Raw genomic sequence first — 14,095 nt, 5'->3', positions numbered from 1 at the left:
CTGCGGAGTTGCCAGGTGGAAAAGGCGCCCGACGCGTGTTTCGCTCCAGCCAGTCTGAAAGGGCCCGGCTAAGCCGCGTCTAATGTCTTGGTCCTGGCGACTCTCCCGCAACAGTAGAAGTAGGCCACATTCTGGCTGCTGAGTATCCGGTGAACTCCACAGGCTACACAGTGGGTCTGCATCCCTAGGACAGAGGGGCAGTACACAGTGGGTCTGCATCCCTAGGACAGAGGGGCAGTACACAGTGGGTCTGCATCCCTAGGACAGAGGAGCAGTTCTCTGCCATTCACCTAGCCTGTGCTCTGTTAGTAAGGATATGAACTGTATCAACTGCGCACTCTGGACTACACACATACACACATACACACACACACACACACACACACACACACACACACACACACACACACACACACACACACACACGCACGTAAGCGAAGTCGGTTTTTCGTATTTCTCAGAACTTCTCTCTCTCTCTCTCTCTCTCTCTCTCTCTCTCTCTCTCTCTCTCTCTCTCTTTATTCTCTAGGAGTTCGCTACTCCTTGAATGTTTTGTCTTGGGCGTAGAAAATAAGGCGATCGTCCAAAGCAGCTGGTCTGCCTGGGCTGCAGCCTCGTGCTGGTCCGCTAACGAGCCGTCTCAACTATTATTATTCTCCACTCAAGGATATTTTGACAGTGAAGCTGACTGAGTGAGTCCACAGCTTTGTATGTGTCAATGTGTATTGTCAAAAGAATTAGCTACCATTTTAGTTACCTACTGCTGCATCGTTTTGCTTTGGAGAAAATAATTCTAGTTTAGCCAAACCCATTATCTTGAAGGTTCCATCGGACCTCTCGGCCAAATTTGAAATCACCAGCATAATTATTGTGATGTTGGCCAACCAACACGTTGTGTGCACACCAGGGAGCCATACATACCAGTATCCCCGTCCGTACATACGGACGGTATGTGTAGTGCTCCCTGGTGCACACCAGCACTACCACTAGCAGGCAGTGTTTCAGGACGCTTTCTAGTCACAGTTAGTTGCAATCTTGCAACTAATGGAACCTTTACAGACAAAAAACAATACTTTTCTGTACTACAAGTACACTCGGGTTGCTATATTATAGACCCCATAAGCTAAAAATAGAAATCGTTCAGGGTCTATGATACACAGTACAACATTGTTTCAAAAATAAAATGTGTTCGATTCATCTAAAAGTTTAAAACCTCTGTCAGCTGCACAGCTGCTTCTACAAGAAATGAATCCGTGCAGTACATTCGTGCAGTGCACTCGAGCAGTACAATCGTACAGTACACGCGCATATGGATAGAAGACACAGAGCTCAAGAAACAACAGTGCACTAGATCAAAGTATGAAAACGTCTCGTAGCACGCTACCATGCAGTATATCTGGGGATGAAGGCACAGGCTCCTATTCTTGGCCTTCACAACGCAAGCAGCAGCAAAGCACACGTACTGTTCTGCTTGTCCTGGAGATTGCACGGGCTGCAGTTGTCCAGAGCATTGCAAACAGTAGAACAACACACCATGTTTGAGCGAGTTGGTCACCTTTTTCGTAGGTTAGCCGGAGAATTTCCCCAATCTCCTTGACTGCATCAGAGTTGCGCACACTTTAGAGTTGTGTACTTTCCCATCAAACATGATATCCATGAGACCATGACAGTGAAATATTTCTAGAGGACTACAGCAGAGTACTTCAGCCGAGCCATCTCCCTTCTATATGGGTTTTCTCGCATGGTACAAAGATGAAGTTCAAGCTAAGCTATTTGCATACGGTACTTGTGAAATGCAATTTGAGCACTGCTGGAAAACTTTACATTTATAAATCCTAACCTGGGCATTTGCCCTCCTCCCGACCTGGGCTCTTGCCCTATTCCTGATCTGGACTCCTGCCCTCTTCCTGGCCTGGGTACTTGCCCTCTTCCTGACCTGGGCTCAAGCCCTCTTCCCTGGGCATTTGCCCTCTTGCCGACCTGGTCTCTTGCCCTCTTCCTGACCTGGACTCCTGCCCTCTTCCTGATCTGGGCACTTGCCATCTTCCCGACCTGGGCTCTTGCCCTCTTCCTGACCTGGACTCCTGCTCTCTTCCTGATCTGGGCACTTGCCATCTTCCCGACCTGGGCTCTTGCCCTCTTTCCTGGGCATGTGCCCTCTTCTCGACCTGGGCACTTGCCCTTTGCTCTGACTACCCCCTCCTGCACAACTATCACAGCAACAAGAACAGCTAGACAAATCTCACACATGTCGGCCATTGGCCATCACCAGCGATATTATTGTTATCCTTACTATGCACAAGACTAGCTACACTCCTGTCAGAATCACTGTCCACAGCAGAAACGTCGTCAGTGGTTAGGTCGGTTTCATTTCCAAGCGGCGTCTGCGTGGAATCGTGCTCTTTCGTCATTGTCTCCGCCTGTTCACTGGGATGGTCAAGCTCCTTCTGCGGCACTTCCTCAGCTTCCTGTGCGCTTGAATTACTTGCTGGCGATGACTCAACTTGCCTGCATCAACGCATACAAGCAACCCGCATGACAAATAAAAATCTAAATAAAAATCTGCTCCAAACATCACACAGTTAAATGCCGAATATTCGAATGATACTGCTGACTATCCTCACCAGTTTCTCATCCATCTTGATGATGGCTCCTGGCCAAAAACTTTATTGAGGCTTGTAATTTTGCAGCCAAGAGACCACTTGCATTGGTGTAGAGTTTTCCAGGTTATAGTAGACTATATTCAATCGATATGATTGTATTGCTATAGACTATCCGAACGATCAAATATCCCAAATGAGGTTATGTGCCGATAGTGCATCTTGAAAATCAGGCTTCTATTCAAAACAGGCTTCTATATGAGACAGGCTTCAATACAAGACACTACGGTCTGTACATACCCCAGCGCTGAAGTACATGGAGATGGAGCTGGAAAGAACACCAGGACAGACGGTACTCACATCGGTCAAGAATGAATCATTCTCTCACTGGCTACCGGCTATTGGAAAGCCCAACGTTTCTATCTCGCTGCAACGCCTGCGGGCTCAATGTCTTGAGTCGAATACTGTAAACCGTGAAATTATTGTGATGGTCTAGTTTCTGCGAAATTCGCGACCGCGTGGAAATCGCGAAATTTAGACAGCGCGAAAAGGAGATCCATGAAAGGTTTAGCAAGAATGCCACAGGTTTAGCAAGAATGCCATTCTGCAATCGCAAAATTATAACCTCGCAAACCTGTCCGGATTCTGAAAACGCGAACTAAAAACGCCGCGAAAATTTCACGCTTTACAGCAGAGCATTGCATCTCACGTGTGGGGCATATAGTCATAATATTTCTACTCCAGACCTGCGCAGAAGGATGCTCAAAGGACTTCTGTAAAACCGGGAATTTTCGGTGGTGTAATATTTTTTTCGGTTTTCCCCGAAATCAACGGTTTGGTAGCGCGAACATTTCGGAAACCAGTTTTCCAGATCCAAAAAATTCATTTTTCACACTGTGTGGCATGGTATTGTTGAGTTTTAAGTCGCGTTTTACTTTTGGCAAAATTACCTGTAACGAAGTCACAGAAAATAAATCTCCAACGATTTCCTCCGGTTTTACAGTAGTTTTTGATTTGGTTTCGAGCTAACGGAGTACATGTATTGCCATGCAGGACCACCTTTTTGCCATACTAGCACTGCAAAGTCTACATGTATATGTACATGCATGAAACTCCACTGGAGACCATGATGGGTGTGGCAATCTACTGCAATGCAGGCCCGCCGGAACTGGTCCGGTCGGTCAGGTTATCACCGGACCAACCTTTTGGCCACAAACACACGTTTCCTGCAGTGGAGAGCACGGGTACCCACTATGTTATATCATGATGGTCTGACGAGCCGCCCAGGCCTCACCACCACTGCCGTTTCTCTACTGCCTTCTTTATACATACGCGTGTACACTGTACAGTGGTTCGGCCTCATTTCTTCTGTGCTGCGCTGATGAATCCACAAAGGACGAAACAGTTCTGTCCGCAGAGTGAGTGTACACTGTATTGTGCACATTCACATGTCTGAAGGTTTGTGGTTTTCAATAAAAAAAATCATACACAAGTTATGAAAGGCCATGAGATTACCAGACCAAACAAAACCTGCTTCCGGCGATCCTGCAATGTACACTATGGCTCTAGTGGTCCCGGATAAAATCCAACCCCAGCTGCATATCTGTCGCCCTCGACTTGCACGCCCTGGAAATGATATGATGATTGCTGGGTGCACATATGTAGGAATACAGTAAAACCTGTCAAGCAGACCACCCTGCTTATGTGACCACCTGCCCTAGAGGACCACTACAAGTAGAACCAAGCCGGTAGGCATGGGCGGGTAGTGCTAGCATTATGGCTGGCAGTATAGTCCCTTTTTTTTCCAGGTGGCGTAATGCTGGCATTATAACACCATTTCGCATGCAAGATTGGCATTACAAGCATAATTGCCGGTCGACAACGGTGTCATACATGAAGCTGGCTAGGTCCAGTTCCGAAAATCGTGCATCTGAACCCGTCCGGCTTCGTCCGGAGACTTGACGTTGCAAATAAACCTTCTCAGTGGATTGTTTCAGACAACATGCTCACTGCTGTTAAAGTTTTTTCTTCTACGCTTTGGCCTTGATCCAAGACGGCCTTCTTAAATCGACTTTTCAACTTTCAAACTGGCATTATGGAGTAGTGTGAGCATTGTAAGTGGCATCATATCCTCATATTATGAGAGAGATCGCAGCAAATAACTAGCATTACCCGCTCATGCCTAGAAGCCGGGGTGTTATCTCTAGTAAAAATGACCCTGGACAAGAAGACAACCTATACACAGTGAACGCCTTTGTAAGGTCCATTGAGAGGTCGCCGCCTTACACATGTTTCGCGGTACAGTGATATGACAAGCTTCTTTCTTTCTTTCTTTTTCTTTTTCCTTCTTTCGTTCTTTCTTGTTCCTTCTCTTGCCATTGCTGGCTAACGCCCTCCTCCTGGCTTCTGCCATTGGACGGTGAAATAAATGAAATAAAAAAAATATAAAAAATAAGACCAGGGGCGCCAGTTTTGCTATTTTGGGCCGGATTTCAGCTAGCGCAAGTGTAGTTAGCACTCACACAGTTCACAAGCCTGATGAAATAGAAAAGGCAAGGCATGCAAGCATGACAATTCACGACCAAAGCAAGGATGTCATTGACTCTCATTCAAAATAAGCAATAAAGCCATTCTTTGATGCTCTTCTTGTGTACCAATTTCAGAATGTGTAAACTAGACAATCCCCCCAGAAGAGTCATAGTATTTTTTTAACTAGCATAGAGCACTGTTTAGAATTAGAATAAATTTAAGAATCATGAAATTAATGGTCATCTAAGTAAAGACTTACCGTCCTCTTCTTGATCCAGTATGCTCCTGAACACGTCCAGTTTGTGCTCCCAGTACTGTTTAACCACGTTCAGGAAGGTCTCAAACTTCTCTGCCTCTCCTGGAATCATGTATCGAATGAAAAGGCTATTGTGTACGACGTTGCCAAATTTCTGAGCTTGTTGGAGACTTCGGATCATGGAAGCCGTGAGCAGTCGGCCCTTGGTTGCTCGGGTCCGGAGCAGGTCTGGAAGGATGGACGTGATCCATTGCCGGCATTGTCTGGTGAAGCGCTCGTCCATCCATGGATCTGCAAGTGAAAACAAACATGCAGAATTACGAAAATCATGGAACCCACACAAACATGCACAAATGCACACATGCAAAAACACGCGCACACACACACACACACACACACACACACACACACACACACACACACACACACACACACACACCTTTTGACCTTTGATGCCCATCGCCGGAGGCGATGATAGCAATGCTACGGCAGAAGCCATAGCAACTTGTGCTGGGATTGCACCATTCAACAGCTTGCAAGGCTGAAGAATTGACCGTCACTATTCAGCCTGGTCTACACCATACAGCTATTTGAAGTGACTTTTTCTGGCCAGTAAATCCCTATTTTTGGTCTTTTTTTCTTTTTCTTTTTTTTCCCGCACACACATCACACCACATACTCCGGCATGCACTGGCTGTTGGTAACCACCCAGGAGAATGAAAGAAAAGTCAGGAAGAGTCTGAGAAAGAGAAGAAAGACGTGTGTGGCCATAATCGTCGGGAATCGAACCCGCAACCTATCGATTGCACACACACACACACACACACACACACACGCAAACACACACGCACACGTGCACAAACACACATGCACGTGTGCAAACACACAAGCTAAAATACCCCGGGCAGACATCCATCAATACATATGCATGTATTAAATGGGCCTAGAATCTGCAGCACACAAACAGTCCTTGGCTACACCACATGAGCGTAGCATTGAAGAATTCCCATGACAGCTCAGAAGTACATGCAACATGTTAATCTACTCTTTCAATGTAGACTGTCACATACACTCAAACGACTTACTGGGCTTCCTCTTGACTGAGGAGGATGCTTGACTAGGCTTCAGTAGCTCCTCAAAGTCCTGGACTTTGTGCGGGTATATGGACTTGACCGTCGTCAAGAATTTCTGGAAAGAGCCGTGTCCACCGGCCGTGACGAACCTCAGAAACAGCTCATTGTGACTTGGACACAGACCTTTCGCTTGGGCGTTCTCCAGGACGCGGATTTCCTTCTCGTCTAGCAGCCCATTGCCAATGGCCGCACCTCGAAGGAGCGTCTCTTCCACAAGCAGAACCCAGCCTCTGTACGCACCCGAGTTGAATCGCTCGTCCGCCCAAGGGCCCGACACTATCATGAAACGACACATGAGAAGCACATAGCTGTAATACCAGTGGACATCGGTGAAGCATACGATGCAACCAAGCTCCAATTGATATGAAGTATTCTGAAAACAATGTGTGGTCGTACGGGTTACAAGGGGACTAAATCAACAGCATCAGTACATGTTACAATACAATGCCATGTACAGGCAGCGTATTGACCCTCAGTAGGCAACAACATACTACAATAATTATTAGGGGTGAAAGGGGTGATCCGGGTACCCGGGTACCCGTTTGTTTAGCTGCTGACCCGTTAGCAAACGAGTACCCGTTAGTCGTGTACGACGGTACAGTACGGTAATATTAGCTGATTTGCACAGTTGTTCAATTTGATGTACAGGTTGAATGTGTTGTTGCTTGTTCGATCCTGCTAAATTAGACAATTTTGACTGTTTTGCATGTACATTTGGCTATGGTAGTTAACGCGAAGTCCGCACATCCAGTTCTTGAGCAAAATTTTGTTATAATACCGTAAAAACCCGTGTATAGGCCCGGGTGTATAGAATAGCAGCCTCGATTTCCACGGCATATACAAGGGCACGGGCGTTATTTTGGAACCGGGCGTATACTTGGAATAGGGATAGCAGTAAGCATTGGGTATCAGCACCTGGCTGTACATGTACTGGTGTTGCTGGTATACCTGGGCGTATACATGGGCGTATACATGGGCGTATACATGGGCATGGGCGCTATTTTGAAACAAAACTGTTGACTTCCCCTGACTGGGCGTGTACACAGAGGGTGGGCGTAATTTCGAGTGGGCGTATTTTTTATTTTTTATTTTTTTATTGAAAACCCTTGTGGGTTTTCAATAAAAAAATAAAAATGAAAAAATAAAAACCTTCAGACATGTGAATGTGCACATGATATACAGTGTACATACGTATGTATCGAGAAGGCAGCACGGAAACGGTATACAGGGGCTTTTACGGTATGGGCACAAAGGCTTCGGTGGATTGATGTGGTGAAATCCAAGATCTCCCCTCTCGGACACACGCTCGAGGATTGCCTCAACACTGCACAGGACAAAAAGCTATGGCTGGACTTCGTTGACAAATGTACATAGGTGTAAAAAAATGGCTTGTACTTGTACTTGTCATGTACTAGAACCTGTATATTGTTTTTTCGTATGCTATTCTTCCTGCTGCAATCTATTTCATGATGAAGCAGTTGACAGATGCGTGGAACCCATTATTTGGGAGACATGCGACCTATATTATTATTATTATCGCCTTCTTAGTATTTGACCCCACTAATTTCCCTGATACCTAAGCGGTCAAATATATCGCGTATTTGACTGCTTAGTCAAATACACAATATATTTGACTACTTATATTTGACTCCTTAGAACTTCTTGGACTTAGAAATTTTCTCTCCAACTTAGAAAAAGAAATTTTTGAAGAAAGCAGAAATACACAAGACGGGATTTGAACCCACAACCATGTGAATCTCAGTCACTCTTCCTTACCACCCAGCCACTGTGCTACCGATGCTGAACCTTGCTTAAACAATGACCTTGATCCTGCAATGCCGTACAATGCGGTATATGCTATAGTATAATACTAGAATTACAAGGATATGTCGTATATGAAGAGAAACTATTGCGTGGAGAACACGATAAATAGATTATAGACCTCATAGTTGGTCTATACACTCGGTCTTTTACGAGGTCTATATATCCTGTATAGACCTCCTAACCGGTCTATAATCTATACTTATCGCCTTCTTAGTATTTGACCCCACTAATTTCCCTGATACCTAAGCAGTCAAATATATCGCGTATTTGACTGCTTAGTCAAACACACGATATATTTGACTACATGTACTTATATTTGACTCCTTAGAACTTCTTGGACTTAGAAATTTTCTCTCCAACTTAGAAATTTTTTTTTTGAAGAAAGCAGAAATACACAAGATGGGATTTGAACCCACAACCTTGTGAATCTCAGTCACTCTTCCTTACCACCCAGCCACTGTGCTACCGATGCTGAACCTAGTTTAAACAATGATCTTGACTTTCAATGCAGTACAATGCGGTATAGGCTATAGTATAATACGGTACTAGAATTACAAGGATATGTCGTATATGAAGAGAAACTATTGCGTGGAGAACACGATAAATAGATTATAGACCTCATAGTTGGTCTATACAGGATATATAGACCTCGTAAAAGACCTCGGGGGACCTCGGTCTTTTACTCGGTCTATATATCCTGTATAGACCTCCTAACCGGTCTATAATCTATACTTATTATGGGCACAAGGCTCACAATATCCCAACTCTGGATACTATCGTACTTTATCGCCTTCTTAGTATTTGACCCCACTAATTTCCCTGATACCTAAGCGGTCAAATATATCGCGTATTTGACTGCTTAGTCAAATACACAATAATATATTTGACTACTTATATTTGACTCCTTAGAATTTCTTGGACTTAGAAATTTTCTCTCGAACTTAGAAAAAGAAAATTTTGAAGAAAGCAGAAATACACAAGATGGGATTTGAACCCACAACCATGTGGATCTCAGTCACTATTCCTTACCACCCAGCCACTGTGCTACCGATGCTGAACCTAGTTTAAACAATGACCTTGATCCTGCAATGCCGTACAATGCGGTATAGGCTATAGTATAATACTAGAATTACAAGGATATGTCGTATATGAAGAGAAACTATTGCGTGGAGAACACGATAAATAGATTATAGACCTCATAGTTGGTCTATACAGGATATTATAGACCTCGTAAAAGACCTCGGGGGACCTCGGTCTTTTACTCGGTCTATATATCCTGTATAGACCTCCTAACCGGTCTATAATCTATACGAACATGTATAGATAGATACGCTAGCCTTGAAAATATAATGTTAAAGACATGTTGCACGTCTACAACATGGTCATGCTGGACAGGCATGTTGGGTCCAAGACCAGCGAGTCCCTCAGTCCATGAATCACATTATGTCAACCATGCTGCTTTGACTCTCCACATGCCAAGAAGTTCACTTTCCACATGCCAAGAAGTTCACGTTCCACATGCCAAGAAGTTCACTTTCGACATGCCAAGAAGTTCACTTTCCACATGCCAAGACGTTCACTTTACACATGCCAAGAAGTTCACTCTCCACATGCCAAGAAGTTCACTTTCCACATGCCAAGAAGTTCACTTTCCACATGCCAAGAAGTTCACTTTCCACATGTCAAGAAGTTCACTTTCCACATGTCAAGAAGTTCACTCTCCACATGTCAAGAAGTTCACTTTCCACATGCCAAGAAGTTCACTTTCCACATGCCAAGAAGTTCACTTTCCACATGTCAAGAAGTTCAATTTCCACATGTCCAGAAGTTCACTCTCCACATGTCAAGAAGTTCACTTTCCACATGCCAAGAAGGTCACTTTCCACATGCCAAGAAGTTCACTCTCCACATGTCAAGAAGTTCACGTTCCACATGCCAAGAAGTTCACTTTCCACATGCCAAGAAGTTCACTCTCCACATGTCAAGAAGTTCACTCTCCACATGCCAAGAAGTTTACTTTCCACATGCCAAGAAGTTCACTTTCCACATGCCAAGAAGTTCACTTTCCACATGCCAAGAAGTTCACTTTCCACATGCCAAGAAGTTCACTTTCCACATGCCAAGAAGTTCACTTTCCACATGCCAAGAAGTTCACTTTCCACATGCCAAGAAGTTTACTCTCCACATGCCAAGAAGTTCACTTTCCATACATGTATGTCAAGAAGTTCACTTTCCACATGCCAAGAAGTTCACTTTCCACATGTCAAGAGGTTCACTTTCCACATGTCAAGAAGTTCACTCTCCACATGTCAAGAAGTTCACTTTCCACATGCCAAGAAGGTCACTTTCCACATGCCAAGAAGTTCACTTTCCACATGTCAAGAAGTTCACTTTCCACATGTCAAGAAGTTCACTCTCCACATGTCAAGAAGTTCACTTTCCACATGCCAAGAAGTTCACTTTCCACATGCCAAGAAGTTCACTTTCCACATGCCAAGAAGTTCACTCTCCACATGTCAAGAGGTTCACTTTCCACATGCCAAGAATTCACTTTTCACATGCCAAGAAGTTCACTCTCCACATGCCAAGAAGTTCACTTTCCACATGCCAAGAAGTTCACTTTCCACATGCCAAGAAGTTCACTTTCCACATGCCAAGAAGTTCACTTTCCACATTCCAAGAAAATCACTTTCAACATGCCAAGAAGTTCAATTTCCACATGCCAAGAAGTTCACTTTCCACATGCCAAGAAGTTCACTTTCCACATGCCAAGAAGTTCACTTTCCACATGCCAAGAAGTTTCCACATGCCAAGAAGTTCACTTTCCACATGCCAAGAAGTTCACTTTCCACATGCCAAGAAGTTTCCACATGCCAAGAAGTTTCCACATGCCAAGAAGTTCACTTTCCACATGCCAAAAAGTTCACTTTCCACATGCCAGGAATAGTCCATCGGCCAAATCTCAGAAAGGGCCTCTTTCGGCGAAGGTGATGCACTGAAGCTCCAACTAAACGCCCTTTGGCACACTAGCTCATGAGACCCCATAGAATACGAATCCGATTGTTGGACGTTGCCAATCCAGTCCAGGATAGTCGAACTGGGTCGAATACCTTCTTCCGATTTTCGTAATTTCGTCCACCATTACATCTTTCTCATCGACTTTTTTCGCTTGGCGAATGTTCTTGAGCCGCTGAGCAGAATCTACGCACGCTCGAACACTTGAAATGCCTGCATGTTGACGGTTCGCAAGATTCTAGCGAGCTTGGTGGAAATCTATTATTTATTTTGACATTTTTGGGGGAATCTGAATTAGAACGGCTAGAAGCTCATTCGGAGAAGACGGCGTGTCGCCGCTGTCGGATTGTCGCTACTGTGTTTCAGACGTATTTGCTTGAACGTGCTATTGAGGATGGACAGAAGATGAAGTGACGGCTTTCTTGAACACGGACGTTGTGTCTACATTGTAGCTGAAACATCTCATCTGGCGTCTAGAACGCAATTATTATGAGTTGTGAGTGCCAGCTGAGCTGAACACAAGCTGGACACCATTCGTCAGCTGGGAATTTGCATCGAAGCTCTTGATAGCCACGATAAGCATAATTATACAGAGGTAACCTTGTTTGACTCAATACGCATGCAGGTGATACCACTAGTGGCACTACAATGTAAATGGTGCGAAATTGATGCAACAGCGAATATGTACTTCGTACAATCACGAACAATTGTAAGGCAAGTGTTCATGCCTGTCATAGAAGAATTTGAGCCCGGAAGTCTTGTTGTCATGGTCATAAATAATTAGGGGTGAAAGTTGGCACTGAGATCCCGAGTTCGAGTACTCTGATTTTCTCCGATCGAATATTCGAGTATTCAAGTATTTTTCATCTCCTAAAAATTGCACACCAAGGGCTTTAAAATAACATGATACAACCCTGATTGAACCAAGTAGCAGTCATTTTTCTCGGGTATATTGGTTGGTGGGTCATTTGGGCTCTCTCTACTCGTGAACAAATGTTCACCACACAGCCTGCACATCACCATCTGCCGACTGCTGCCCTGAAACTGCAGATTTCTGTAGTAAATGCATGTACCATGTACAGTCAACTTCGCGAATAACGACATTCGGCGGGGCATCAGAAAGGTGTCCTTATTCGCGAAGTGTCCTTATAACCGAAGTCCCATTTGAATGTATGTGAACCCATATTTTGTGTAGTATGACACGCATATCAAAATCAAGCTCTTTTCTTGCTCTATGTCAATGTGTACTTTATTTTCATATTGTAGTTGAAAGGAACTAAAAATTCAATATGCAAGGGAAATAAATTGAAAAATATGCCTTTTTGAGCCATCTACCATGATCTACAGGGCCAGGGCCTAGGGACAATGATGTACATGTACATGTATGATGATTACTGTACAATCATGTACTAGTACAACTACATGTACATGTAAATGCATGATAGAATCCAACACTGGTAAACCAGCATTAGATAAACATTGTTGTAGTTCACGCAATTGTTAGATTGACAGCATGAAACAAGGTGGAGGACACTCTGTGTTCGAAAACAGTGACCTTACTACAACCTTCCGCGGTTGGCAGAGCCCCGGTCCCTGCGGTACCCATATGGTTCAAATGGTCCGCAGGGACCGGGGCTCTGCCAAGTGCCAACCGCGGAAGGTTGTACTGTAGTAAGGTAACTGTTTTCGAACACAGTGTCCTCCACCTTGTTTCATGCTGTCAATCTAACAATGTACATGCATGTAGGTGTGCTGGTAAATCCAACACTTTTGAAGCAAAATAAAAAAGGAAGAAACCCCCCCCCCCTTGGCTGCATTTTCTTTTCTTTATCCATCACCATAAATAGGTTCTGTACCTGTGCACGTACTTGACTGACAGGTACTTGAAAATAGCTGTCAAAAGCCCAGAAAGTCGTTATTCAAGCAGTGAATATGACCTCGGGGCACTAAAAGCATGTCGCTATTCGCGAATTGTCGTTATTCAGATAGTCGTTATATCCGAAGTTGAATGTGTACAGTTAGATGGGACTTTGCTCTGGGCATGGAAATTCGGTCGTTATTCGCAAATTGTCGTTATATCCGCAGTCGTTATTGGCGAAGTTGACTGTATGAACGAGTACTCTGATTTATTCCGAGTACGATTATTTTTGAAAAAACCGAGCGAGTACTCGAGTACTCGGTTTAATTGTTTCACCCCTATAAATAATACAGGACTTGAGTTGGCTCTGGACATAAACACACTTGTGGTGAATACGGTCATTATTGCGAGAAAAATATTTAGCCACTGTATGTTAACACCTGATGCCGCACTACACGCAATATTTCATGTACATGTATGTGAGACTCAATTGCATTCACAAGGCCGTAGATGCATGTAAGCACACAATGCTGTACAGTATAAGTAGTAGTCGACATGTGGTGCCTTCCTGCTGCACATGCACATGCGGCAAGTTGGCAACGACACATGACCTATCTGCACCGCACAGCGTGAGCTTAGAAAGGAATATTGCACACATGGTGTTATTTGTGTTCCGATATAGTTAAGCCGGTATACATGTACTAGTATCCTTATACATGTACCTGGTCACTCGATAGGCGATGCCGACTGTACTAATCTTATCTATATTACCCGACAGGCTATAGCACACTGCGTCAGATCACTATGCAACAAAACAAGAGCTTTGCCCGGGGCGAATATACACTGAAGCAAAGTAGGTTTCAACGGTACAGCACTAGTC

At 44.3% G+C, this 14,095-nt stretch overlaps 2 protein-coding genes across 2 annotated transcripts in view; one reads left to right on the top strand and one right to left on the bottom strand.

The window, feature by feature from the left end:
- LOC135823049 (uncharacterized) overlaps positions 1 to 14,095 on the top strand; it is a gene marked incomplete in the record, with an annotated part of 80,345 nt that overhangs the window by 46,642 nt on the left and 19,608 nt on the right.
- The window catches only part of LOC135823515 (uncharacterized), a 31,286-nt gene continuing 18,378 nt past the window's right edge, over positions 1,188 to 14,095 (bottom strand). Inside the window, exons 12-16 of the mRNA XM_065336357.1 lie at positions 6,471 to 6,794; positions 5,389 to 5,676; positions 2,901 to 2,928; positions 2,294 to 2,508; positions 1,188 to 1,492 (exon numbers count right to left, since the gene is read on the bottom strand). Of these exons, the coding sequence (XP_065192429.1) occupies positions 1,419 to 1,492; positions 2,294 to 2,508; positions 2,901 to 2,928; positions 5,389 to 5,676; positions 6,471 to 6,794 (929 nt within the window). The 3' untranslated portion in view covers positions 1,188 to 1,418. The remainder of the gene's footprint in view (positions 1,493 to 2,293; positions 2,509 to 2,900; positions 2,929 to 5,388; positions 5,677 to 6,470; positions 6,795 to 14,095) is intronic.

Source organism: Sycon ciliatum, chromosome 8 (genome assembly GCF_964019385.1).
Source record: "Sycon ciliatum chromosome 8, ocSycCili1.1, whole genome shotgun sequence".
Lineage (NCBI taxonomy): Eukaryota > Metazoa > Porifera > Calcarea > Leucosolenida > Sycettidae > Sycon > Sycon ciliatum.
The sequence above is the reverse complement of the archived record's forward strand: the minus strand, read 5'-3'. Positions and strand labels throughout refer to the sequence as shown.